This window comes from Erpetoichthys calabaricus, chromosome 4 (genome assembly GCF_900747795.2).
Source record: "Erpetoichthys calabaricus chromosome 4, fErpCal1.3, whole genome shotgun sequence".
Classification (NCBI taxonomy): domain Eukaryota; kingdom Metazoa; phylum Chordata; class Cladistia; order Polypteriformes; family Polypteridae; genus Erpetoichthys; species Erpetoichthys calabaricus.
In genome coordinates this window covers 333,794,983-333,822,602 of record NC_041397.2, presented here as the reverse complement: position 1 = coordinate 333,822,602, position 27,620 = coordinate 333,794,983, and the positions used below count along the sequence as shown (strand labels likewise).

The following is a 27,620-nucleotide window of genomic DNA, read 5'->3' as shown; positions in this document are numbered from 1 at the left end:
CCCACTCCTGCCACCTGCTGACTATCAGTGTAGTTTTTCTCCTTTGTTTCTTTGGCTCGGCCCCTGACCTGTGCCATCGTTGTGTCATTTGTGCTGAAGAGGTCTTCCTCTGTATTTTGGCATCCTGGTGCTACACACACAATGACAACCACTTGTAGACTTGGCATCTCATGAAAGTTTGTGTATTTCGGAGCGATGGTGGAAATGAAAGGGAAGTGCATTTAGGATGGAAGATTTATGGGAATTGGGAGCAAACGCTCGTGTCATGGAGTGAACCTCACCGAAGTGTGTTTGAGTGGAGTCACAAAATGGCGCTCTCTGTGGACAGCCACTGCCATTTAGAAGGAAGTTTATGAAAGGCACATTTGCTGTTTTCTGAAGATGATTTATTTTGATTGTTAACTAACTTTTTAAATTTATTTTCTTGCTTTGTGTAGATTGACTTGTGCTGAGACCACAGTGTTGGCATTGAGGAGTTTCAAATGAGCGCCTGAGGAGCACACAAGTGAATCTGAAGCACTTTGTCTTCATTTGGACAAATTTGAATTTGCACTGATCAAGTTGACTGGAAGGTGAATGAGTCGACAGTTTTTAAGGAATGAACTTAAATGTCAAGAATGTTCTTCGCAGACGTGTCAGTCGGCAGCACGCAGCCTGTGCAGAGGTGTTTTTCTAGCAATGACTTATACAGAATGATATTTTGAAATACATTAAGGTGGTCCGGAACAACAAAAATGTTTGTAGGCTTGAAAGATTCTAGTGTTAAACAAAGGATAGCAAATGAAAAAGTTTCAAAGCTTACAGCCAAAGGCATGTGGACAGCCCTCCAAATCACGGAGTTCAGGTGTTTCATTGTTAAGATGCATCAAGCTGTCCTGATCTGCAGAGATTCTTTCAGTCATATTATGATGAGCCCCCCCAAAAGAAGCTAGGAAGCAGGCCAGAACCCCACCTTAGCTTCAGCCTGGCCACAGGCCCATATTGAGGAGCTGGCTAAGCAACTAGTAATGTCTACAAAACATTTTCTCTACATTTATAATGGCTAACACGGTACAACACTCTAGTACTAAACAAAACATCAGAAATCTCCTCTGTCACTTCGCTGCTGTTCTCCCACTAAGGTCCACCAATTCTGGAAATCTTCTTGTGCTCCACACTAACCTGAGCTCTATGGGTGACATAGGTGACTTCATCTTTATAGCGTCCAGATCTCCACAAATTAATGAGATCAGCCAACTGAATTAATTCTTTTAAGACAACACACAAAACTCGTCAGGAAGGCGTTGAACTAATGTAACCAGAATTGAAGAAGTTGAGTGATAACCTAATGCAGTTGATGTAAGGACGGTTCTTTCAGGCAGGGATTTTGGTTGATTAAAGCAGGTCTGACCCATCATCTCAGGCCTCAATCTTCACTTTCAGACAGAGGCCATGGGTGATTAGAGCAGGTCCACTGAGCACAGAGAGACAAAAAAGACACTATTTGGGTCTTAGAAGAGCAAAGTCCATCAATAAGGTGGTTCAGGTGGTAGTTACCCATACCTGGCATATTTCATAAAAAGCTCAATGACTATGCAAATAGTGCGAGTATTTAATGGTGATGGTCTTTCTAGAAGCCAGAAGCCATCTGCAAAAAGTATGCCACCTACACTTCGCCGAACTGAACATACAATCATCAGAGCTCTCACTGAAGAACTGGAGGATGATTGTATGGTTCCAATGGCTTTTTTTTGGCCTGGATATCTTATATTTAAAATGTCTATGCATGGAAGTGTGTGTGTCTGTCTGGCCCGGAAGTGCAAGGCTACAGCATGAAGCTCAAAGAAAGCGGCTCTGTCGCCAAAGTGAAACCTGAGAAAAGAGAAACTCGCTTAGTCGCTAATATCAAGCGAGGCATGCACATCTGAAAAACGAAACCTCTGAGGAGAGAGAACCTCGCTTAGCCGCTTATAGACAATGGAGGCGAGGAGAGAGAACCTCTCTTACCTGCTAATGCACAACCAATGCGATTGATTAATTGAAGTTGCAGAATCCATGGATTCTAGGAGTCTGGGCTTTTTACAGCAGGGGCTTACAGAGCTAGTGTGTGTGTAAATGATTAGACTACATTGTATACTGTATTTCCTTTTGTACCTTATTTCTCTTGTCTGGTTATTTCCACCATGGTTACCGAAGGAGCGTATATATATATATATATATATATATATACAGTAATCCCTCGCTACTTCGCGGTTCAGTTTTCGCGGATTCACGACTTTGCGGGTTTTTAAATACAAGTGATTGCCCGCCTATCGCGGAAGTTATGTTCCAGACCCATCAGCAACAGGAGAAAATCCGCGATATAGAAAGACCATATAAATAAACATTTTTATAGTTTAAGCCTTAAAATACCCATCCCACATGCTTTAAACACATGTAAACTTATAAAACACACTTTGTTAACACATATGACATATGGATGTCGGGCTAAGGATATGAGTAACATCTCACTATTATAAAACATTTTAACTTCACGCAAGACAAGACAGTGAGACAGGAAAATTGGTGATGTACAGGCTTTTAAATTATTGACACGCAGAGCGACAAGCAGCACAAAGCCAGCACAAAGTCCACTTCTCCTTAGCGCTCATTCTGCTCCCCACCCCCTTGACAATGCGAAGTGGCAGGAGCTTACTGCGCTTCCGGGGAGGGGGGGTTTGAGCGAAGGTGCGTTCAACCCTCATACACCCACACCCACACACACACACACACACACACACACACTCCTCCTCCTCCTTCCAAACGGGCAGATCGACAAGCAGGCATTTTGGCAGAAGCAGCACAAAGTCCATTTCTGCTCAGCGTGAGTTCAGCTGCCCCCCTTCACAAATCGAGTGCAGACACATTGACGTCTGATCGCTGCGTGCAGTGTGCAGTGTTGGTCTGAGGTGTTTAAGAATGTAGAAAGTGTTTAAGAGCATAGGAAGTGTTTATAAGAGTGTGGGAAAGGTTAACAAGAGAGTGAGAAAGGTTTATAAGAGTGTGGGAAGGGTTTATAAAGCCTTAAAATATGTATAAATAATAAAATAAATATAGGTCGCTACTTCGCGGATTTTCACCTATCGCGGGGGGCTCTGGAACGTAACGTATATAATATAGGTCCAAGTACGTTCTGTATTTCAATAAAGAACACAATTCCCTTGAACAAGCGCCCCCTGATGGAGACAATTGACATTCTGACCCTTCTTCAGTGAACCCCCTCCCTCTGTGTTTGTGTCACACATTATGCTATTTGTTAATGGTTTTCTTCTAGTATTGCATTTTGCATTTTATTTTGGTTTATAGTTCTATTATGTACTACAGGGTTTACCCCCTGCTAGCTACCCCCCCCCCCCCCGCAGCCACTTTGTGTCTCTGCCACTCGTATTGTGAAGAGGGGGCTGAACGCACCCCAAGGAGACCCTGTCACTCCTCCGAAACCCCTCTTAAAACAGTGTTACAATGGGAAACAAATAGTTTTTTTATCCCCTCTTTGCTCGATCAGCTGCTGGTTTGCTGCTGCTGCTGTGCCGTGTGATCTGCATTTCGCGCGGTGCTTTGAACATTTAAAGGCCTGTACAGCAGCTGTCCTACTCTTTGTCTTTTATTTCTGGCCCTGTGCGTGGTTAAATCTCGTCTCACAGGACTGAGCTCTTGATAATTTTTAGTTTATAATTTAAAAAGGGAATAAGAATCTGGAAATCTAACAGTATCACATTAAAGTTCGATAAATTCTGAAAAGAATGATACCAAACATATATATGTAGGTTTTAAAACAAGCCAGATTTAAAGTGTGACAAAAAACGTAACATAAAAACATCACATAAAATCATTGCACAAAATCGTTGCACTTTTAGACTTAGGATTTTATACATATAGACAGAGTAGATTATATCAGATATTTTTGTATTCAATGCCCGGCAGTTCTTCTGAGACTCTGTGAAGCACTTTGAGCCTCTTGGGGAGCCACCCATAAAGCACAAAGACACAACAGACCGCGGACTTCCACAGAGAAACAGAATTACACAGACCTGAACATCATATAAGTGATTATTATTATTATTATAAACACATCAAAAGCAATTTAAACAGATGAAACATGAAAATGAAGCCTAAACAAGCAGAGATCCTGAACTGGTAGAGCTCCACTAACCCAAGTCAGCACACAGCCCTGCAGTCTCCATTGATGAGCACTGCCAGTAGTTTTGTTCTTACTGAAGAGCTCAGTGAGTTCAGGATGCCACCTTTGGTTCCAGTCTGCCCCGGTCAACTGTACCTGCTGTTATTGTGAAGTAAGAGCATGAAGGAGCAGCAGCTCAGCCATGAAGTGGTAGACCACACAGACTCACAGAGCCCACACAAATCCCTTCTCTATGGCATCAGGACATTCACAAATGGGTTTACTGCTATAAAACTGGCCTCCTGCCATTTCACTCTGGAGTGAGGAGTTGCACTCCACTACCTGGCAGTCTGATGGACAAATCCAAGTTTGGTGATGCTAGGAGAGCATTACCTTTCAGATCTTATGACGTCTACTATCAAATCTGGTGGAGGAGGAGTGATAATGGCAGGGTTTGGACTTGGTCCCTTTGGTTCCAGTGAAAGGCAGCTGGTTATACTACAAGAGACAAAGCCATTTGAGACAGTTGTGCTCTTCAGTTTGGGGAAAACCCTTTTCTGTTCCAGCATAATAAGCAAGTCCACAAAAGACATGGAGAGACTCCAGCAGCCCACACAAAGCCCTGATGTCAACCCTTTGGAATGAATGGGAATGCTGATTGCACAGCCAAAAACAATCCAAATAATCCAAATGGTTAAAAGACCACTTAACGTGACAGAAAGAGAAGGATCTCAACCCTTAGCCCAATAAAGGCTGACGGCCCCCTCAGTCCCTTGTGGTTCATTGAATGTGCTTAGCGGTGTTGGTGACTTCTTGTGATTGTTTGATGTCGATGCTCTGCTTTTCACTTTGCCTTCTGGGTTTGTGTTTTTGGGATTTGTTTGCCTTGGATGGCCTTTACTGTTTAAGGCAACTGCCTCTTGTGCTCTTCAGAGCTTCCTTGTTGCAGAGCATTTTTGGAAAATAAATATTTTTATTTTTAAAGATTCTTTGTTTTCACTTTTTTACTTTGAGCTGAAGGTTGACAGATCCTTCCACTTGTGGGGCTGTTTGATTGTTTCTGGGACTTGGCTCTTCAGAACTCTCCAGGCCATGACAGATCTGCACCCAGAAGGAGTCGCCTTAAAGAACAAAGGCTCCTTGACATGAAACATAACTTAATAAGCGTAGACACAAAAAAATAAAAAAACACACAAAAAAAGAAATGCAAAAAAGACATAAAGATGGAATTTGAAGAGCAGCCATGTGTGTCTGAAACATCTGAACAAAGAGGAGCTGACGGGAGTCTTCATTAAACCTCTCAGGTCACTGCTGGTTCAGTCAGGACAACACCTGAGAGCCTAAAGGACCAAAAGTGGGGAAAGGAACAAGGGACAAAGAGACGAGACGTGTCGTAAACCAAGAGCAGGTAGGGGGGCTGAGATAAATGAGAAACACAATTAGAAATTAAAATAAAGAACAAAGAAAATGCAATCTGCGTAGCCACCTTGTGATTTACAGTCAAAAAATCATTAATGAGATTTGACCGTATGGCCCTCTGCCCTAAATTGGCTTCATTTTATAGACTGGTGAACGTTGAGTAAAATCAGGATGTTCCGTTTGTTTATCTTCATTGGTTTTGGTTTATCTCCAGCTACATAGAGTACATTCTCTACAACCTGAAACAGGATATTAAAAACTCAGAACTAATGCTGCTGCGGGTCTTCATTTTGTCATAGATTTTTTATGTTTTTCCGCCACTGTAGGCAGTCACTCAGCGTGAAATGTGAATCATGGTGGCACCACAGAGCAGCCTCTGAGCTCCAGTGATGTGGGCTCATTCCCCAGTTACTGTCAGTGTGGTTCTCGTGTGTCCTCCAGTATCATTAACTGGGGTCTCTGTGTCACATCAGTCCATTCTGTGATGGAGACCCATCTCCTTCTTTGTCTCTGATTCTAACAGCAAATGATGTGGCGACTCTGTGACTGTAAAATGAATACAGCGGACAGGACATGGTGGGGTTGAATCTCCCACCTGTGTGTATGAGTGTTAGCTAAATGGGGTGTGGGGGGAGGGGTGTATGAGTGTGCCTTCCAAAGACAGGCATTCTGTCCTGGGCTGCCCACTGAGGTTGGCTAATAGGTGAGCTAACAAAATGGATGAAATTTGAACAGAAAATAAGATGCAGGAGACCCTGATGAGTAGAAACAAGCAAACTGCTTTAAAAAGGCCGTGCTCATTACAGAGAGATGTCACCATGTCAGAGTCAGGTTTAAAAGGACAGTCACCTCATCCAGTCCCCTCTCTTCATCAGAGATGAGGGCAGATGTTAAGTTGTGAACTGGCTGTGACCTCAAACTGCTCATTCATTACACTTCAGAGATAAAGAGAAACGATTGAAAGGATATCTAACTGCTTGTCTGTATGGCTTGGGTAGAGAATGTGATCTGTGAAGAAATAACAGAAAAGGAAAATGACGAGAAGGACACTTTTATTTATTCTCTGCTTAAAAAGATGGGCCGCCACTCCCAGTTCTTTCCTTTTGCTAGAGCTCAGTAACTGGTTAACTTTTATTGTCATTAAATCTGAATCTACTTGAGATTTTGTAAAAGTAAAAATCTGCTTCTTTCTAAAAACACCTCCAATGTCCTTCTGTCCTTGCACTGGACATCCTTGGGGGCCACAGCCAAAAACACAAGTGAATCAGCGTTAGAAAACTTCTTGATGGCCAGGAACATGTACTGAATTTGTTCAGGTGACACTGATGGTCACTTCTCCTAGTAGATGACATAAGAATGACGTTTGATTCAGCGTTGTGGTCTGCGTATACACGCTGGTGTGGTGTGGCGGGACCAACGTTCATATTAACTTCCTTTAGTTCTTCATTAAGACGCACCATCTGATGGTGGACGCTCTGCAGCCTGATATCCGCTCTTTGGTTCATCTTCAGGTGGGCTGACTGCATTATCAGCTCCGGAGGTCTCATCACCTCCTCTGACCTGGCACACCACTTAGGTTGAAGGCGCTCTTGAGTTCACCATCTTGTGAATGTGCCTGCCAGCTCTCTGAGTGTCACATTGTCTCCGACAGTGTCATTGTAGCTGTGAGTGACAGTATTGGTGACGTCTGCCCAGTGGTGACTTCCAGTGCCAAAGTGCAGTCCGCTCTAACAGAGTGGGCTCTCCTTTCTTTATTTCTAACACATGTAACATTATCTCCACACACGTGATATGAATTTATGTGATCTTCTGGGGGATATTTCAGCCAAAGACCATTCAGCTGTCATAACCCCTGCCTTTCTATCTATTGGGCAACACTGGAGGTCCGGATGTCTTGGCGGTTTGGACTCTGAACTCTGTGCTGCCCCCCTGCCCTCAGGTCTGCCCCTAGTAGTGAATTTATATGTAGTGCGTTTGTTACACTTATCACTGCTGTTGTGTTTAGTTGTATTGTTATTATTCATTGATTACTGTCTACAGTATTTCAGACACCATTACTACTTATGCACTTAACTCGTATTTAGTATTTAACTAAGTACCACTTGTCCTGTGGTGGGCTGTTGGCGCCCTGCCCGGGGTTTGTGTCCTGCCTTGTGCCCTGTGTTGGCTGTGATTGGCTTCAGCACACCCCCGTGACCCTGTAGTTAGGATATAGCGGGGTGGACGATGACTGACTGACTAAGTACAGTAGAGTTTTTGACCACTTGTCCTGTATCCTGATATTTCATGCCACTGTATGCTGCAGCACAGAGTATGGTGGGATGACAATAAAGCCCCTTGACGTGACAAGAGCCCCGTGGCTGTCATGAAGTGTTCATCCTCATTCATTGATGTCTGTCTCCAGATGTATCATGGGTGCTGCACATCTGGCCATGTGAGACTGCAGCATGTGTCACTGTCAGGACTACAAGCGCTCTTTATTTGTCACTGGTAATGACGAGTCCCCTTCACTGTGATGGAGGTGCATTTCCATTGGTGGTTTTTATAACCTCCTGGTGACCATTTTAATGACTCACAAGGACACTGTAATTCCTAATTACCCCTAATGCCACTGTCCTTGTTTTCTAAACGTTCAACTTACCTTTGGATTTCAAATATGAAGCAACCAGCAGCCCGAGGCCCAAAGTCACAGCTAGTGTGACGGTCAAATATTTATACAGCATCACATCTGAAAGAGAGAAGACACAGGGCTTTAGAGAGAAAGTCGTCTGTACAGAGGGGTCTGCTTGTGATACAAAGAGAATTAAAAGAGACATTCATGTTATTGAAAGAAACTGATACTTTATATTCAAGATATCACTGAGTTGCTTTTAAAATACAAACAAGATGTCACTAGTGTGGCTATTGCTGTGTGAAGAGACGGATTTTTCATCACAGGATTCCTGCAATGTCCTAATGGTCGACTCCCTCAGCTTCTTTCATTAATCAAGTTTACGTGATGTTATTAGAGAAACCTGTGAAATTGCATTCCCACCACTGACACCTGTTATTCGGTTCATTTGGATTGTAAGGTCCTGACATTCAGCTCTCATTTCAAAAATGGCCAAAATGAAACAGCCTTCTCAAGAAACGTGCCAGTCGAGTGTTACTTTACAAATGATGAGTCGAGGATGCTGACATTCAGACGAAGCTTAGACAGGTGAAGACAGATAGATAGATAGATAGATAGATAGATAGATAGATAGATAGATAGATAGATAGATAGATAGATAGATAGATAGATAGATAGATGACAATGTCATGCAGCCCCAGTGACTTACCTTGGTGGCAGATGACACAGGTGACATTCTCTGTGGCAGAGGACTTTGTTGTTTGGTTTTCTATTAAAAAAGAAGAACATTTTCATTTTGAAGTGTTGGAACACAAAAGAAACTCTGATGAGATCTTTTAGTGGTTTTTTTTATATTTAATAAAAGATTACATCCATCCGTCCATTAGCCAACCCGCTATATCCTAACTACATGGTCACGGGGTCTGCTGGAGCCAATCCTCACAGGTGGTGCAGTGGTAGAGCTGCTGCTTTGCAGTAAGGAGACTGTGGAAGATTTTGGGTTCGGTTCCTCCCGGTGTGGATAGCGCTTTGAGTACTGAGAAAAGCGCCATATAAATGTCATGAATTATTATTATTATTATTATTATTATTATTATTATTATTATTATTATAATCCCAGCCAACAACAGGCCGAAAGACAGGAAACAAACCTGAAGAGACAGACAGAGACAGAGAGGTAGATAGAGGGAGAGACCCCCATACGTAAACTACACGTTCATCTTCCTGAAAACAGCAACTGACTGATAACCAGTAGACATAAATTGTCCAGGCAGGGCGCCAGCCCACCGCAGGGCTCACACACACACGGGACAATTTAGGATCGCTAATGCACCTAACCTGCATGTCTCTGGACTGTGGGGGAAACCAGAGCACTCGGAGGAAACCCACGCAGACACGGGGAGAACATGCAAACTCCACGCAGGGAGGACCTGGGAAGCAATCCTGGGTCTCCTTACTGTGAGGCAGCAGCACTACCACTGAGCCACCATGCCGCCCCAGATTAAACTGAGAGGTTAAAATATCACAAAGTGATCAATCAAATGTTTGGCTTTTCTTAAATTAGACAACTCCTGTGCTTTAACTCCTGTGATGTAAACCGGTCAGAATGGCGCTTGGAATGCTTTAATATGACAGGACTTTACAGGCGATTGTATAGAATAGAATTTCACTATTTTACGTGTGTCCGTATGTCTGTCCATTTTACATTCTGCTCATTCAGTTCATTGTGGTGTGATGCTCAGGTCTGTACTGGGAGCGCCAGAGGAAAAGTGGATGAAGCCACGGTTGGGGTGTCAGTCCCTCCCAGTTCACAGTTTTTGACAATATAAAGTATAATTAAATCTTCCCAGAGGTTCAGCACAGATGTTGTTTGTGTCTCACAAGCGCTCAGACGGTTTGTACCCGCACTCCACACAAGTAAAACACATTCACCACACCGTCTACAATTATAAAAACACGTCGAGTGTAAGAGCTGCCCACATCCTCTGTAGTGTTGAGACGTGGACCCCCACATTACTAGGAGATGACGTTTACTGAATTTGTGACAGATGTGAGTTTACTTAATATTAAAAGTCAGATTGGCAAGATTTACGGTACAAACAAAGATCATATTCTAAACATAGAAATAATTCTCCACTACTATTAACAACGTTTAGAGAGGACAGAGACAAACAAACTTCTACCTCAAAGTTTCCACCAAGCATTAATTAGCATCTCTCCAAACAAAAATAAAGACTTACTACAACGTGCATCATAAAGACAAATTTCCCTTCTGACATTCTAACGATGTTAAGATGTTCTCCAAAGTTCTAGCTCAAAGGACTGAGTAAGGACTGAGAAACTGCTTCCTTCAGTGATATCACAAGACCAAACAGGATTTACTAAAGGCAGACATGTAGCTTCTAATACTTGACGATTGTTTAATGTAATATACTCACCCATTAAATTTAACACCCTGGAGATCTTATTATCTTTGTATGCAGAAAAAGCATTTGATATGGTGGAATGGAACTAAATATTCACCACATTGCACAAATTTGGGTTTGGCCTGGACATGTGCACATGGATCAAACTACTCAACACCAGTCCAGAAGCCTCAGTTTGTATTAACAACATTATCTCCCAGTACTTCAGACTAGAACGTGGTACTCGATGCCCCCTGTCACCATTGCTCTTTGCAGTTGTCGTTGAGCCATCAGCCATTCTCTTTCAAAGTGAATCAGAGATAAAGAGAAAATATCACTGTCTGCAGATCATATGGTACTGTATGTAATGAAAAAGTTAAACAATAATAATAAATTACATTTATATAGCGCTTCTCTCAGTACTCAAAGCACTATCCACACAGTGAGGTGAACCCACAATCTTCCACAGTCTCCTTACTGCAAAGCAGCAGCACTACCACTGCACCACCTGGGAGGAGAAGATGTGAACAGATGGTCTACCCTCCATCTCACACTCGCATGGGGAATTTCTACTGTCAAGACGAACATCCTTCCCAAGCTTCTACTGTATTTCTATTTCAGAGAATCTCCATATACATTAACAAATCATTCTTTAAGAAATTAGACACAATTATAACCTTGTTTAATTTGGAATTTGAAAAGTCCAAGCATCCACAAGACAAAAAGCAGAAGGTGGCATGGCACCACCTAACTTTCACTTTTAATACTGGGTGGCTAATATACAAGCTATAAGGGCATGAAATCAACATAAACTGATGAATATACACGAGCCTGGTCTGCAGTAGAAATCAAATCTTGCTGTACTTCTTTATATGCCCTGCTCTGTGGCCCAGAAAATACAAATTATCATCAATAAACTAATAATTCAACTGTCGTTACTCACTTAGAATATGTATATGTATGTGAATTTCCCCTTGGGATTAATAAATTATCTATCTATCTATCTATCTATCTATCTATCTATCTATCTATCTATCTATCTATCTATCTATCTATCTATCTATCTATCTATCTATCTATCTATCTATCTATCTATCTATCTATCTATCTATCTATCTATCTATCTATAATATTGAACCAATGTAAGAAGTTCTTATCTGTTGCACTTTTAAATAATTATCACCTCTTTCTACCTTCTCTGGCCTAAACAGAATTAAATGTTTGGAAAATGTCAGAGATTAAAATACTTAGAGAATTGTTTATCGATAATGTCTTTGCATATTATAAAAAGTATTCAGTCATCCAACTTAAAATCGTTTATTGAGCTCATGTATCTCACTTAAAACAATCCAAAATGTATCCAACCCAAGATCCAACTTGTGAACGTTGCAGTCGAGCTCCAGCCTCACTGGGCCTCATGTCCTGGACGTGCACCAAATTAACAACATTCTGGGCTATCAGACAGCCTCGGTGTCACAGTCACTCCTAACCCATTAACAGCCGTGACTGGTGGACTCCCTGATGGACTTCAAGTGTAGAAGGACAAGTTCCACACTACGAGCACACAGACTTATCTTGCTGTACTGGACGAATCGCGGCCCTACCTGTTATAAGTCAGAGGATAACGGATGTTCTCTACTATTTGAAACTAAAAAATTCTCACATAGAGGATCTGTTCAAAACGTTTTTTAAAATATGGCAAGATCTAAGTAATCAAATCTTAGAATAAGCATTTATAACAGATAAAGGATATTCTTCTCTTTTTCTTTTTATAGATTTGCACTTGCTGTTGATCTTCTCTTCTTTCTAAATTTTGGTTTGTTAAGTTTGACATGATTGTATGGAATGTTGTTTTCTTCAAATAATACAAATAAAATGATAAATATTTAAATATATGAAGGGACAGCAGGGTACCAACGTCACAGCCTAATAATCAGGAACTGAATGAAATGAAGAAGCTCCACTTGTGTGTGTCGTCTGTAAATCTTCCTTTGCACTTTCGTCTCTTCTTCATTTCAGCACACAGTGAATGTGCTTTGTCTTCCTTATGAATGTTTAGATAATCTTAAGATTTGGAAGATAAAATGTGACCGACTTGTATGCTCAGATAATTCAAATAATGACACTGAGGTAGGTGTGAGAAGAACAACTGTGTATATTAGAAAAGTTCAACACAATTAGCTCCCAACAATATGTCAGCTTCTGTCTGCCGTCTGCTGCCCACGTCCATTACTGTACTACAGTGACACCGATAGAGAGCGGCTCGAGCCAATACTGAGGTGATAGCACATTACTTTACTAAAAGGAGTTTTGTTTTATAGACAGTAGTAATCCTTATGGGTCTTTTACTTCTCACTTGGATTTTGTCACAACTTCTGATTTTAGTTTTGAAATAACAAACTCCAGTTTGGTAGAAGAGCCTCACACGGCACAAACGTTTCTGTGCAATTCTGGACATGAATCAAAAGTTATAATTCATCTACAATAAGAATGGCAGCAGACAAGAAGCACATTTTACTCTTATTAAACAATCTGTTTTATTAAACATAACGTAGAACTCCATTATTATTTCTATTACAATCTCACACTTTTCACACTTTCTCTAATATCTGTTCAAACAGTTTCCATATTTGACACCAGAGTAAAGCTGCTGCCTTGCTGTATAATAATGTCATTTTAATGTCATTTTAAATGAAGGTGTGCTGTTGTATCTGTCATAACACATTTTAGCACATGAATAACTCTATAAATACAGTGCATCCAGTAAGTATTCCCAGCGCTTCATCACTTTTTCCACATTTTGTTATGTTACAGCCTTATTCCAAAATGGATTCAATTCATTTTTTTCCATCAGAATTCTGCACACAACACCCCATAATGACAACATGAAAAAAGTTTACTTGAGGTTTTTGCAAATTAATTAAAAATAAAAACACTGAGAAATCCCATGTCCATAAGTATTCACAGCCTTTGCTCAATACTTTGTCGATGTTACTTTGGCAGCAATTCCAGCCTCAAGTCTTGTTGAATATGATGCCACAAGCTTGGCACACCTATCCTTGGCCAGTTTGGCCCATTCCTCTTTGCAGCACCTCTCAAGCTCCATCAGGTTGGATGGGAAGCGTCGGTGCACAGCCATTTTAAGATCTCTCCAGAGATGTTCAATCGGATTCAAGTCTGGGCTCTGGCTGGGCCACTCAAGGACATTCACAGAGTTGTCCTGAAGCCACTCCTTTGACATCTTGGCTGTGTGCTTACGGTCGTTGTCCTGCTGAAAGATGAACCGTCACCCCAGTCTGAGGTCAAGAGCGCTCTGGAGCAGGTTTTCATCCAGGATGTCTCTGTACATTGCTGCAGTCATCTTTCCCTTTATCCTGACTAGTCTCCCAGTCCCTGCCACTGAAAAACATCCCCACAGCATGATGCTGCCACCACCATGCTTCACTGTAGGGATGGTGCCAGGTTTCCTCCAAACGTGACGCCTGGCATTCACACCAAAGAGTTCAGTCTTTGTCTCATCAGACCAGAGAATTTTTTTTTCTCATGGTCTGAGAGTCCTTCAGGTGCCTTTTGGCAAACTCCAGGCGGGCTGCCATGTGCCTTTTACTAAGGAGTGGCTGATTGGTGGATTGCTGCAGAGATGGTTGTCCTTCTGGAAGGTTCTCCTCTCTCCACAGAGGACCTCTGGAGCACTGACAGAGTGACCATCGGGTTCTTGGTCACCTCTCTGACTAAGGCCCTTCTCCCCCAGTCGCTCAGTTTAGATTGTTGGCCAGCTCTAGGAAGAGTCCTGGGGCCTCATGTATAACGGCGTGCGTAGAACTCACACTATAACATGGCGTAAGCACAAAAGTGGGATTGTGCGTACGCACTGAAAAATCCAGATGCAGGAATCTGTGCGCACGCATACTTTCACGTTCTTCCACTACATAAATCCCGATCAGCGTGAAAAGTAACGCACGTGCACGCGCCTTCTGTCCCGCCCCAACTCCTCCCAGAATTACGCCTCTTTGAATATGCAAATCAATATAAATAGCCTTCTGTGAAAAGACAATGGGAAAAGCACAGGGGAAAATATAAGAATTTCAGTGAATACCAAGTGGAGGCAAAGGAAAAACGTACTATTTGTTGGTTTAAACAGTGGTATAATCAACAAAAGGAAGCTGATCGAGTGACAGAGTGTCGGAAAAACTCGAAAGATCAAATTCACAAAGTCACACAGTGCCCGAAATAAAAAAGAAATCACATATCAAAGTCGCTGTGAAAAGGCGAGTTGTAGCCCACCGTCTGAGTGTCATATGAAAACTTATTAGGGTACAAACAAAAAACATAGGCACACAGTGGGAAAAAAGCACGAAATGTCAACTTTAATCTCGAAATTTCCACTTTAATCACGTAGTTTATTTTGCCATTAAAGTAGAACATCATAAACTTCATCTTAAAATCGTTTATTTTACTAGTTTCTCAAGTAGCACGTTAAATGCTTTGTTCTGTGTTTGATCTTCTATGTGCTCTATGTGTGTGAATCACTACGTGCTTCCATTCTTTCTTTTTCTCCGACAGGACACAGAATCCATTACATTCGAGATGTTACAGCTCTCTGAATAATTAAAATACTGAGATGTATACGTGATATCATTTTCATGATGATAGGAATCAAAGCATGTTATTAAACATGGGAACACGGTGGCGCAGTGCTTGTTCATAGCTCACGCAAGAGGCTTGCTGCACCATGTGCGACCTTCGATGAAATAATTTATTACAGAGACGTGAAGAGAGCAAACCCAATGAACATCTTCTTTAACAGGTTTGACCACCCTAACCCACTCTCACTCTTACCTCGGAGTACTGCACTCTCTACACATCCTTCTGCTGATACCAACATAGGAGAGACATCCCCACCCACAATTACAGCAGCGCAAGTGAGCAGAGAGCTGAGGAAACTTCGTGCCAGCAAAGCAGCAGGTCCAGATGGAGTATCGCCACGACTGCTGAAGGTCTGTGCATCAGAGCTGGGGGGTCCTCTACAGCGCATCTTCAACCTGAGCCTGAAACAGGGGAAAGTCCCGAGGCTTTGGAAAACATCTTGCATCACCCCAGTCCCAAAGGTATCACGTCCTGGTGAGCTGAATGACTTCCGGCCTGTCGCTCTAACATCACATGTGATGAAGACCATGGAGCGGCTGCTGCTTCACCACCTGAGGCCACAGGTCCAACACGCCCTCGACCCTCTGCAGTTCGCATACCAGGAGAAGGTGGGAGCGGAAGGTGCCATCATCTATATGCTACACCGATCCCTCTCCCACTTGGACAGAGGCAGTGGCGCTGTAAGAATTATGTTTCTAGACTTCTCTAGTGCCTTCAACACCATCCAACCTCTGCTCCTTAGGGACAAGCTGACAGATATGGGAGTAGATTCATACCTGGTGGCATGGATCGTGGACTATCTTACAAACAGACCTCAGTATGTGCGTCTCGGGAATTGCAGATCTGACATTGTGGTCAGCAACACAGGAGCGCCACAGGGGACTGTACTTTCTCTGGTCCTGTTTAGCCTATATACATCGGACTTCCAATATAACTCGGAGTCCTGCCACGTGCAAAAGTTCTCTGACGACACTGCTATCGTGGGCTGCATCAGGAGTGGGCAGGAGGAGGAGTATAGAAACCTCATCAAGGACTTTGTTAAATGGTGCGACTTAAACCACCTACAACTGAACACCAGCAAAACCAAGGAACTGGTGGTGGATTTTAGGAGACCCAGGCCCCTCATGGACCCCGTGATCATCAGAGGTGACTGTGTGCAGAGGGTGCAGACCTATAAATACCTAGGAGTGCAGCTGGACGATAAATTAGACTGGACTGCCAATACTGATTCTCTGTGCAAGAAAGGACAGAGCCGCCTGTACTTCCTTAGAAGACTGGCATCCTTCAACATCTGCAGTAAGATGCTGCAGATGTTCTATCAGATGGTTGTGGCGAGTGCCCTCTTCTACGCAGTGGTGTGCTGGGGAGGCAGCATTAAGAAGAAGGATGCATCACGCCTGGACAAACTGGTGAGGAAGGCAGGCTCTATTGTTGGCATAGAGCTGGACGGTTTGACATCCGTAGCAGAGCAACGGGCACTCAGCAGGCTCCTATCAATTATGGAGAATCCACTACATCCATTAAACAGTGTCATCTCCAGACAGAGGAGCAGTTTCAGCGACAGACTGCTGTCACTGTCCTGCTCCACTGACAGACTGAGAAGATCATTCCTCCCCCAAACTATGCGACTCTTCAATTCCACCAGAGGGGGTAAACGTTGAACATTATTCAAGTTATTGTCTGTTTTTTACCTGCATTTTTTATTACTCTTTAATATTTTTTGCTGCTGGAATATGTGAATTTCCCCCTGGGATTAATAAAGTATCTATCTATCTATCTATCTATCTATCTATCTATCTATCTATCTATCTATCTATCTATCTATCTATCTATCTATCTATCTATCTATCTATCTATCTATCTATCTATCTATCTATCTATCTATCTATCTATCTATCTACAGAAGTACTGTCTCTTTCAAACATACTAACCTCCAATTCCTGTCCATACTTTTCTTTCTCCAATTGCCACACAATCAGCTCTGTAATAGACGTTAAGCCATTTGTAAGCTTAGAACTCAGATTCTTCAAAACTTTTAAGGAACATTGAAATATCTTCGTAGTACATGTTTAATTATACTATTCGTCTATCCTTCCAGTGTCACGTCAGCACCAGCAAGAATACAGCGCAAGGCAGGAGCTATCCTTGAACTAGCTATACGCTGCGGCACCGTGTCCTCACATGTTTAGTTATTAACAATACAGATTATTTAAATGAAGTTAAAGTTTTATCTGTATACTATAAGCAACATATTTTGCTGCATTTCATCTTAAAAATGATATTGTCATCATACTCGCTTTATAAAGTAGCACAGGTTGTGCAATATTATAACTGTAGTGTAAGTTTACAGTGAGGTGATTGTACTTATAAGTACAAACAGTTCTACAAGGAGCACTTGATGGACTGATTGAGTGCGTTTAGAGTTCTTGGGATGAAACTGTTTCTGAAACGCGAGGTCCGTACAGGAAAGGCTTTGACGCTTTTTGCCGTGGTTGAGGTAGTGTGTACTTGAAACTGTATACCGATAATTCTCTTTCCGATTATCTGCTGCTGTGATTCACACTCAGATACAGTGATATAAATACTCCGAGTGGTGCAGTGAGAGTAATATGGAAACAGATGATCTGCTGTGGCAACCCTTAACGGGAACAGCAAAAAGAAGAACAAGATGCAGTGAGAGTAACAACGCTAAAGCAGTTATGGCATTTGGAATACTATGGCTATTCCCTGGACCATTATATTGCTGCAGGTTAATTACAATCAGATGCATTACACTAATAAACAATATGCAGTTAATTTCAGTGTATTTATAAAGCCGCGTCAGGAATGTGGAGCTAAGAAAGAAAGGATGAGCAGACAGGAACAGTAGTTTGACCATTCTGTGGACCATTATATTGTTACAGGTTAATTACAATCAGATGCATTAAATTTATGAACGATATGCGGTTAATTTCAGTGTATTTAATAAAGCCGCCGCCGTGGATGTGGATCTAAGAAAGGGTAACCACACAGGAACAGTAGCACTGCTTTGACGCTGGGTGCCGCCAGTCTGCAAAACCGAGCGGAGAAATTGCGTACGGCAAGGTATGAGTTACCGTGGAAATGTGTGTGGCTTTACGCCAAGTTTAGGTTTTATACATCGCGATTTGAGCGTGGAAAGGTTCGTACGCAACATTTCTGTGCGTACACACCGTTTATACATGAGGCCCCTGGTGGTTTCAAACTTCTTCCACTTACGGATGATGGAGGCCACTGTGCTCATTGGGACCTTCAAAGCAGCAGAGATTTTTTCTGTAACCTTCCCCAGATTTGTGCCTCGAGACAATCCTGTCTCGGAGGTCTACAGACAATTCCTTTGACTTCATGCTTGGTTTGTGCTCTGACATGAACTGTCAACTGTGGGACCTTCTATAGACAGGTGTGTGCCTTTCCAAATCAGGTCCAGTCAACTGAATTTACCACAGGTGGACTCCAATGAAGCTGCAGAAACATCTCAAGGATGATCAGGGGAAACAGGAGGCACCTGAGCTCAAGTTTGAGCTTCATGGCAAAGGCTGTGAATACTTATGGACATGTGCTTTCTCAATTTTTTTGTTTTTTAATAAATTTGCAAAAACCTCAAGTAAACTTTTTTCACATTGTCATTATGGGGTGTTGTGTGTAGAATTCTGAGGAAAAAAATGAATTTAATCTATTTTGGAATAAGGCTGTAACATCACAAAATGTGCAAAAAGTGATGAAGCGCTGGGAATACTTTCTGGATGCACTGTATAACCCTATCGATGGCACCTGCTCATTTAATGGAGTTACCCAGAGGACTAATCCTAATTGATGTCTTTGTGTTTCGATGCCCCCCTGCCATCATTCAAGACCCCGGCTCTCGTAATCCCACCTCATGTTAATAAGTATCACAGACGGCGTGTCATGAAGCAGCACTTACTGTACGTATCCTCGTAAATCAGCGTGACTCCATTCCCAAACACGGACCTCTGATTCTCCTTCTTTGCACAATAATAAGTTGCAGTGTCACTTTTGGTGACATTTTTAAATGTTAAAGTCGCAGTCTCAATGGAATAAGAAAAGACTCCATTAAAATAGTCAATGAACATCGTTGGTGGAAGAGCTGAGTTGTTGTCATAGACCCCTAAAGTCACAGGGGGCTGCCCAGGGTACTGCCGGTACCAGATGACCACACTGTCGTTCCTCAGGTCACATTCAATCACTTCTGGGGACCCTGGAGAGATGAGCCTGGGGACAACACCTGTGGAAAAGGACAAATGTGCAGTTTAAGGGACGAGTTACTTGTGGTGAGCTGACAAAAGGAAGGAGACTCCTAAATTAATTGTTGGATATCCATAAATAAATACTTACATGTTATAAAGATGGAGAGAATCACAACAAGTCTGACGTCCATTGTGACCGAGAGATGAGCCTTTATGAGTTAGAAATGGCTGACGTGCTGGAGATGTGATGACTGAGCAGGAAGTGGACGGCATTGGCCACCAAGTGTCAATGTGAGAACATCTAGAAATGTCTACAGAGCAGAAGAGCAGAGCGAGCAGGTGGGCTTGAGAGACTTCAGAATACAAGACCTCCTGGAGTGAAGCTTCACACCAAAAGACGACTGATGTCTTCTCACTTAACACATTCAGTAAACTTAAATTAATTAATTAGATTTAAACAAATGTGTTAACAGCATGAGCAGTTTCAGCCTCGGCCTTAAAACAGATGATGCCACCCTCTCGGATACGGTCATTATAGTGAATGTGACTGAGACTGTCACTGGAGGACTGAAGTCGTCACTTGTCACTGGTCAGCTGGAGTCCTGTGTCACGAGGTTTGATGCTAATATCATCACTGAAGCATTAGCTTCCATTTTCAATCCAACAAACATTACCGTAGAAACATACAAACACATTATCATTATTATTATTATTATTATTATTATGATTATTATTGCAGGTATATCTTCTACCCATGACGACTAATAAATATAAGGCATGATACATGAACTTCCACTCTTACTGTATCACAACATTTCAAAGTTTACTCAGTGATCACCTGAAAGTCGCCTCATCTACTACTAATACTGTCATTCATTTTCAGGCTGGCGTTGTCAAAGTGCCACACTGTCACGCCTGCTCTGAAGGTCACCAATGATAAACTGAAGCTCTGGAACTCCAAGCAGCACATGAAGGTGAAGTCCAAGGACATATCTGAGGTGATGGATGGTGGGCTTCACTTCATGAAATCCCAGAATTTGCTCTTCAAGTGCAGCCCCACAGTCACAAACAAAAAGGCAGCGAGACCTCAGAGAAGCCAACCATTTTAGGGCCTCAGCTCTTCAAAGTGCACACGTGTAAGCATGTGGGTGACACCTGCGTCATCAGCAGCACACCTAAAGTCACTTCATGTGGCACTTCTGAGGCTCCACGTTGCTTTGCAAACAGTCCAGCATTTCACTACGTTTTATGGCTGAAGGTTATTGTGTTTCTTTCTTTCTTTCTCTTTTTGCAGGCATTACTTGATTTCAGTGCCATTCCTGCCTTAGTGTCAGTATCATGCACTTCAATATCCTAAACTAGTCCTCTTATACTCTTTTTAGTTGCTCTGCTTTACTATTTGTGACTAATTAAGTGTCTTTTACTCGTCCCTGTTCATGACATTCATCAGCTGACCCTGATGGTCTAATGGAGGCCATCACTGATCTGCTGCCAACTGCCACACACACCTCACTCAGTCCACCAGCTGATGATCAGGACCCTTTAAGGTAAACTCATCTTTAAATACATTTATGGCCACCCAGCTGCCGTCTGTTCAGCACAAACACAAGGAAGGCAAACAGGGACACGTTAAAGACAGCGGCCATTTTGCACAGTTGCTTTCCTCACTGCTCCTTGTTGGCTCGTTGGTGATGACGCCAGGAGACTCTCAGTCATAGATGTGTTGGGTACAGCAAGTATCGAGACCCCTTCACTCTCTGCACCTTTTACTGTGTAGTAAATTTCATTTTGAATGGATATGTTTGACATTTTGCCCATCAAGACACACTCAACAGCCCATAATGACAAAGTGACATGTTTGCCAATTTATACAAATCAAAAGCTGAAATTTCTCATTCCTAGAAGTATTCAGTCTCTTCTTTCACTCCTTTTTCTTTCCTGGTTTTTCTGAAGGAGGTGAGCCCCCTGAAATCTCAGTCGGGGGTCCACCGCCCACCCTACTTAAGCCGGTCGTCATTTTCAGTTCAGTTTCTTTTTGTCTGGTGCTGCTCACTGAGTGAAGGTGTAAAGCTCTGTGTCTACACTTTACAAATGGCTCAACTCACAACGAGTACACGTAAAGTCGCCGATCTGTTTAAACACACACAGTAAGACAAAGCAGTTCCATAAACGGAGCCCACCATGATCTGTCCATGAATTAGCGACTGAACAAAAGGAAGGAAAACAAAAACTCAGTCAGCAGCATCCATGGGGAAAATAAACCTCTGGGGGTCCCGGTCAGTTAGGACAGAGAAAGTCAAAGTCAGACACAGTGAGGGTCCTGGAGACCTCGGCCAACTGGCTGCCCACCCCCTGCTGATCATTCTAGAGTAGAGTCAGTGCTGGACGTCTAATCTGATGACAGAATCTTTCCATCCAGTGACTCCAGTGCTCCCAGTATCTCCGATGATAAGTTCCTACGGTCTGGATGATCGTTAACTAAGATACCTTTGGCTGGACATGAAACACGTTCATCTTAAAGACCCCAGTCTCCGTGTCACACATTCTACACACAGGTCACTTTATCTAAGCAATGGCATTCATGAGCTAAGGAGCTGATTTGGGCCTGCCTGCCATTTCAGTCGCACCCGAGCTCTGAGCCCACCAGTTAGGAGTCGTTATCTAAATAATATCTCAAATACAAACAGACTGAAATAAAACACACAAGTTGAATATTTGAGTCACATGAAGCGCGATTTTACAATCAAATTAATTTGGTTTTTAGAAACATAAATTAATCAAATTCTTTAAACAACCAAAGAAATGATGTCAGCTGTAGTAGAAACAGACTGGCAAACAGGCAAACCAAGTGGCAGCGTAATGACAAATTTGACTAAAATGATTTCTGTAATTGGTGCTCTTATTTAAAGCCGTGAAATACGTTCATATTGTTTGTATTGTGATGGACGGCCGACACACCCTGGACGCTAGATGGTGCCCTAGATTCCCACAGTGCACTATGGGAGATGGAGTTCAGCTTCACAGCCCTGCTGGGTACTGTGGGTGCCATCGGGTGGCACTGCAGGGAGACACGGGGATTTTTATTTCCCATATAGTACTCCCAAGTCATGGGGATGGAAGGACAGAAGTACTTCCGGGCTGAAGAAAATACAAGTCTCCATCTGACCTGGAAGTGCTGATGAATCACATGGACGGAAGGAGAGAAGCACTTCTGGGTCAAGGACCATATAAAGGACTGGTGGAGACCCAGCAGGGGAACTGGAGTTGAGAGGGAGTGTGACGGAGCTGCTAGACGGAGACTTGTATCAGTTATTATTGATTTACTGTTTAGTGTGGTGGTTGTGGTGCTTTGGGGCACATCATAGAGAAAAGAAGAAAGTAAAAAATATTCTTAGTACTTTTAACCTGTGGCCAGTGTGCTGGTCTGTCAGGGAAAAGGTGAGCAATAGTGACACCTACTGTCCACTTGTGACAATGTCCAAATTATACTTCTGATTGTGTCACCCAATAAACTGGAGTCAGCTCTGCTAGAAATGGATACATAAAAGTCTTAAAACTGATGCATTTGGAGTAAAGTCTAATTTACGTTAGCTCATCAATAGTGACAGACCCCAAGAATCCTCTGTGGAGCGTAGAATATGCTGCTGGTATACTGGGGAGTCGTGTGCATTAAAATGGCCATCCTGACTCGCACTCCAGCTCAGGAGGTGGCAGTAAAGCCCCTGGTAGCTGCTTGCCAACCGCCATAAAATCAAAGAAGAAGAAGCTGAAGCTAAAACACCTAAAAGTCAGTAGCGAGAAAGGAAAGAAGAAGGAAGAGCGTCAGAGAGGAAAAAGACACAGCCGCTTATTTTAAAGGAAAAACTACACAGACATCAGAAGACATCTGGTGAACCCGACTCCATTTTATAGAAGACAAGAGGATTTGTCAGCCCAGAGGAACCTTTTCCCTTTAATGATGAATTTGGGACAGGGTCTGACGTGCCTGTGTGAGGAAACAGAGGGTGGCAGGCGTCACCGTGGATCTGAGGTGTGACTCAACAACACCCTCACAATAGCGGACATTAAGAAAGCAGTAAAGCGTCTGATGGACATTCACAGGACTTGTTTCATTCTCAGTTAATTCTGTTGGGGTGCCCTGTACTTGTGCTGGGCTAGCTGGGTAGTAGCGCTAGCAGTAAAACATGCTTCATCAGTGTTCCTGCAGTATAAAACTTTCCTCAGCATGTCTTGTGTTGTCTCAAACCCAAAACTCGTACCTCTCCATCTTGACTTCATTGTGTTCTCCTTTTCTGCAGTTACCCCTAACAATTTAAATGGCTCCTGCAGCTTCAGCAGTTAATGAATCCACCTGACGCACAAGCGTGTTGACAATGGTAAAACCACCACGTAAGAATTAAAAGGAATCAATGAAGAAATGAATTCAAAATATCTCTAAAACGCTCCCTGTGACGTCACTGAACAGAATTTGGATTTCATTTTTAGTAACATGACAGCAATGGAATTGAACATCACATGAAACCCAAAGAGAGAAACATCTTCAGAAAAGAACTACTGGACTTAAGAATGCTGACCCCACAAGTCAGGGAAGACGTCATCTCCACATAACACACATCAGAATTGACTTCAGTTGTGCTCAGACTGCGGTCGTGGATTGTTTCAGCATCAAGACAACAAAAGTATCGAGAAGGCTCTGCCCTTCCCAATGTCTCAGAGGCAGTGGGCTCATCTGCTCAAAACAGCTCAAGAAACCACAAGAGTGACATGTCTGATGAGTCACAGCAAGGAGCTGAATAAGCGTTAGACCACCAAGTGTGACAGGAGTTGAGTCAAACAGCACCATCTAGTGGCTGTCATCGTTAGCAGGTCAATCCCAGCCTTCAGATGTGTCGTTTGTCTCCATGCACTTCACAATTTTCTTCTGTCTTGTATTGAATTTGTATTAACTATGTCCTGTGTGTGTCTAGTGTGTGTGTGTGTGTGTGTGTGTATCAGAAACCTAAAAGAATGACAAATATGACACAGTAGTAGGCATATACTGCATATGGATACAATATGAATGCCACTGTACAATATACGCTAATGTTAATATTAAAAAATACTCAATATGGGTTCTGACAGGGGAGGCCATGTTTGGAATGTTATGAGGAATCAACAATCAAAGTGGAGCAGATGAGACAGTAATCCCTCGCTATATCGCGCTTCGCCGTCGCGGATTTTATATGTAAGCATATTTAAATATATATCGCGGATTTTTCGCTGCTTCGCGGGTTTCTGCGGACAATGGGTCTTTTAATTTCTGGTACATGCTTCCTCAGTTGGTTTGCCCAGTTGATTTCATACAAGGGACGCTATTGGCAGATGGCTGAGAAGCTACACGGCTTACTTTTCTCTCTCTCTTGCACTGACTTTCTCTGATCCTGATGTAGGGGGGATTGAGCAGGGGGGCTGTTCGCACACCTAGACGATACGGACGCTCGTCTGAAAATGCTGAAAGATTATCTTCACGTTGCTACCTTTTGTGCAGCTGCTTCCTGAAGCGACATGCTGCACGGTGCTTCGCATACTTAAAAGCACGAAGGGCACGTATTGATTTTTTTCTCTGTCTCTCTCTCTCTCTCCCTGCTCCTGACGGAGGGGGTGTGAGCTGCCGCCTTCAACAGCTTTGTGCCGCGGTGCTTCGCATACCTAAAAGCCAAACAGCCCTATTGATTTGTTTGCTTTTCTCTATCTCTGTGACAGTCACTGCTCCTGACACGCACTCCTTTGAAGAGGAAGATATGTTTGCATTCTTTTAATTGTGAGACGGAACTGTCATCTCTGTCTTGTCATGGAGCACAGTTTAAACTTTTGAAAAAGAGACAAATGTTTGTTTGCAGTGTTTGAATAACGTTCCTGTCTCTCTACAACCTCCTGTGTTTCTGCGCAAATCTGTGACCCAAGCATGACAATATAAAAATAACCATATAAACATATGGTTTCTACTTCGCGGATTTTCTTATTTCGCGGGTGGCTCTGGAACGCAACCCCACGCGATGGAGGAGGGATTACTGTATTAATTTGGACTTTCAGAAAGCATTTGATAAGGTGCCACATGAGAGGGTGGGCATCAAATTAAAAGAAGTGGCAGTTCAGGGTGATGTTTGTAGATGGGTGCAAAATTTTCTCAGACACAGAAAGCAGAGGGTGATGGTGCGAGGAACCTCATCAGAACTGGCTGATGTTAAGAGTGGTGACCAGCAGGGAGCAGTGCAGGGGCCGCTGCTATTTTTAATATCTATAAATGATTTAGATAGGAATATATGTAACAAGCTGGTTAAGTTGGCAGATAGGTGGATTAGCAGATAATTTGGAATCCATTATATCATCACAGAAGGACTTGGATAGCAGACAGGCTTGGGCAGATTTTGTGGCAAATGAAATTTAATGTCAGTAAATGTCAAGAATTGCTTATAGGAAGTAAAAATGTGAGGTTTGAATACACAATGAATGGTCAGAAAATTGAGAGTCCACCTTATGAGAAGGATTTAGGAGTCATAGTGGACTCTAAGCTATCGACTTCCCGACAGTGTTGAGAAGCCATTAAGAAGGCTAACAGAATGTCAGGTTATATAGCGCCTTGATGTGTGGAGTACAAGTCACAGGAGGTTCTGCTCAAGCTTTATAACACACTGGTGAGGCCTCATCTGGAGTCCTCTGTGCAGTTTTGGTCTCCAGGCTACAAAAAGGACATAGCAGCACTAGAGATGATCCAGAGAAGAGCGACTGGGCTGATTCAGGGCTACAGGGATGAGTTATGAGGAAAGAATAAAAGAGCTGAGCCTTTACAGTTTAAACGAAAGAAGATTAAGAGGTGACATGATTGAAGTGTTTAAAAAGACGAAGAGAATTAGTCCAGTGGATCAAGACTGTGACTTTAAAATGAGTTCATCAAGACTACGGGGACAGAGCTGGAAATTTGTGAAAGCTTCACACAAGTGTTTAAAAGCTGTTCTTTACACAGAGAACGACAGATCAGATACATGGAATATTTGACCAAATAATGCGGTATATCAGAGATCTTTAGGGACCTTCAGAATTCGACTTGATGTTATTTTGCACAATTAAGATGGATGAGCTTGTTGTGCTGAATGCTCTGTTTTTGTCACAATTTCTAATCTAAATGTAATTTTTATCACAGTGTCTGAGTCTTGGGTTGACATCCTGGTCCTCGTCACTAACTTGCCGCAGTCCAACTCCTGTCTTAGAAAATGCCGTACAGAAAACGCCAAACCTACGCTACGTATGGGTGGCCGTGATGTTCCCCCTCGTAGTTTCACTGATAATCATGGCTTCTGTTTACACCTTTGTTCTTTCTTCCTACTTCAACAGTTCCATACCTTCATGTGGCTCCAATGTACCTTCTCCATCCTTCCTGCAGTGTACTCCCTTAACAAGGACATCTGAATGTGGTTGTGGTAACTTGGACACATCTATAATGGAAACACAAATGTAACTTCTGTGAGATGTACGTAAGTAAAAGTGGAGGAGAACTTCAGGTGCCACCAGTAAAGGAAGTCAAGCCATCTTAAACTGAGAGTCAAAGAGAATGAGATGACTTGCTAAGCCAGTAAATGTTATTGAACTCACACAACCGTGAAGGACAAAAATTCTTTCAAAAAAGTCCTAAACCCAAACTTGTCGTCAATAAGGATTTGCTTTAACTCTGTAAGCCTGAACCCCACTAAAGTTCTGTTAGCAGACTTGAATGCCATACAGCAAGCGAGTGCCACTGGCCATCAAAGCGCCATGCAGTACAACCACCGGGGACCACGTCAGCTGTTTGTTCTGTAAACTCCAAGGATCCTGAGGCTCTGCACACAGTCCACGACTAATTAACGGTATGTGAGTAGAGTGCAGTGAAAGTCCTACTGACGCATCTAATTGTTATAAAACACAAGTGTGATGCCATCTTTTGTGCGAGAGAACATAAATTGAGAAGAAATCACAAAGGCGTGATAAAAGTAAATAAGACGTTAATGGTGAGGTCCTTCTCCTTTGAAATAAATGGCCATTTTGAAGAATTCAAACAGCCAGTCATGACAAGAACACTCAGAGCTTCAGACTAAAGCGGATGGCCTTTTCAGGTCACGATTGTCACTCCTTTTCAGGTCACGATTGTCACTCCACGTAGTGAA

At 42.6% G+C, this 27,620-nt stretch overlaps 2 protein-coding genes across 16 annotated transcripts in view; one reads left to right on the top strand and one right to left on the bottom strand.

Moving 5' to 3' along the window:
- LOC114641380 (uncharacterized) overlaps positions 1–19,944 on the bottom strand; it is a 261,003-nt gene extending 241,059 nt beyond the window's left edge. For 2 of the 4 annotated variants that reach the window (XM_051925995.1, XM_028790439.2), the window contains exon 1: positions 19,813–19,944. Coding sequence is in view for 2 of the 4 variants with exons in the window: in XM_051926000.1 (XP_051781960.1) it covers positions 19,592–19,634 (43 nt within the window). In the remaining 2 variants the exon portion in view is untranslated. Of the gene's footprint in view, positions 1–19,591; positions 19,788–19,812 lie in introns of those variants that run through there. The other 2 variants (XM_051926000.1, XM_051926001.1) reach the window with 1 other exon arrangement.
- Positions 1–27,620, top strand: part of LOC114641379 (ICOS ligand-like) — a 263,459-nt gene that overhangs the window by 207,673 nt on the left and 28,166 nt on the right. For 4 of the 12 annotated variants that reach the window (XR_007934653.1, XM_051925907.1, XM_051925901.1 and 1 more), the window contains exon 7: positions 438–5,122. The exons of the other annotated variants lie outside the window; for them this stretch is intronic. The gene's annotated coding sequence lies outside the window, so the exon portion shown is untranslated. Of the gene's footprint in view, positions 1–437; positions 5,123–27,620 lie in introns of those variants that run through there. 12 annotated transcript variants of the gene reach the window in all.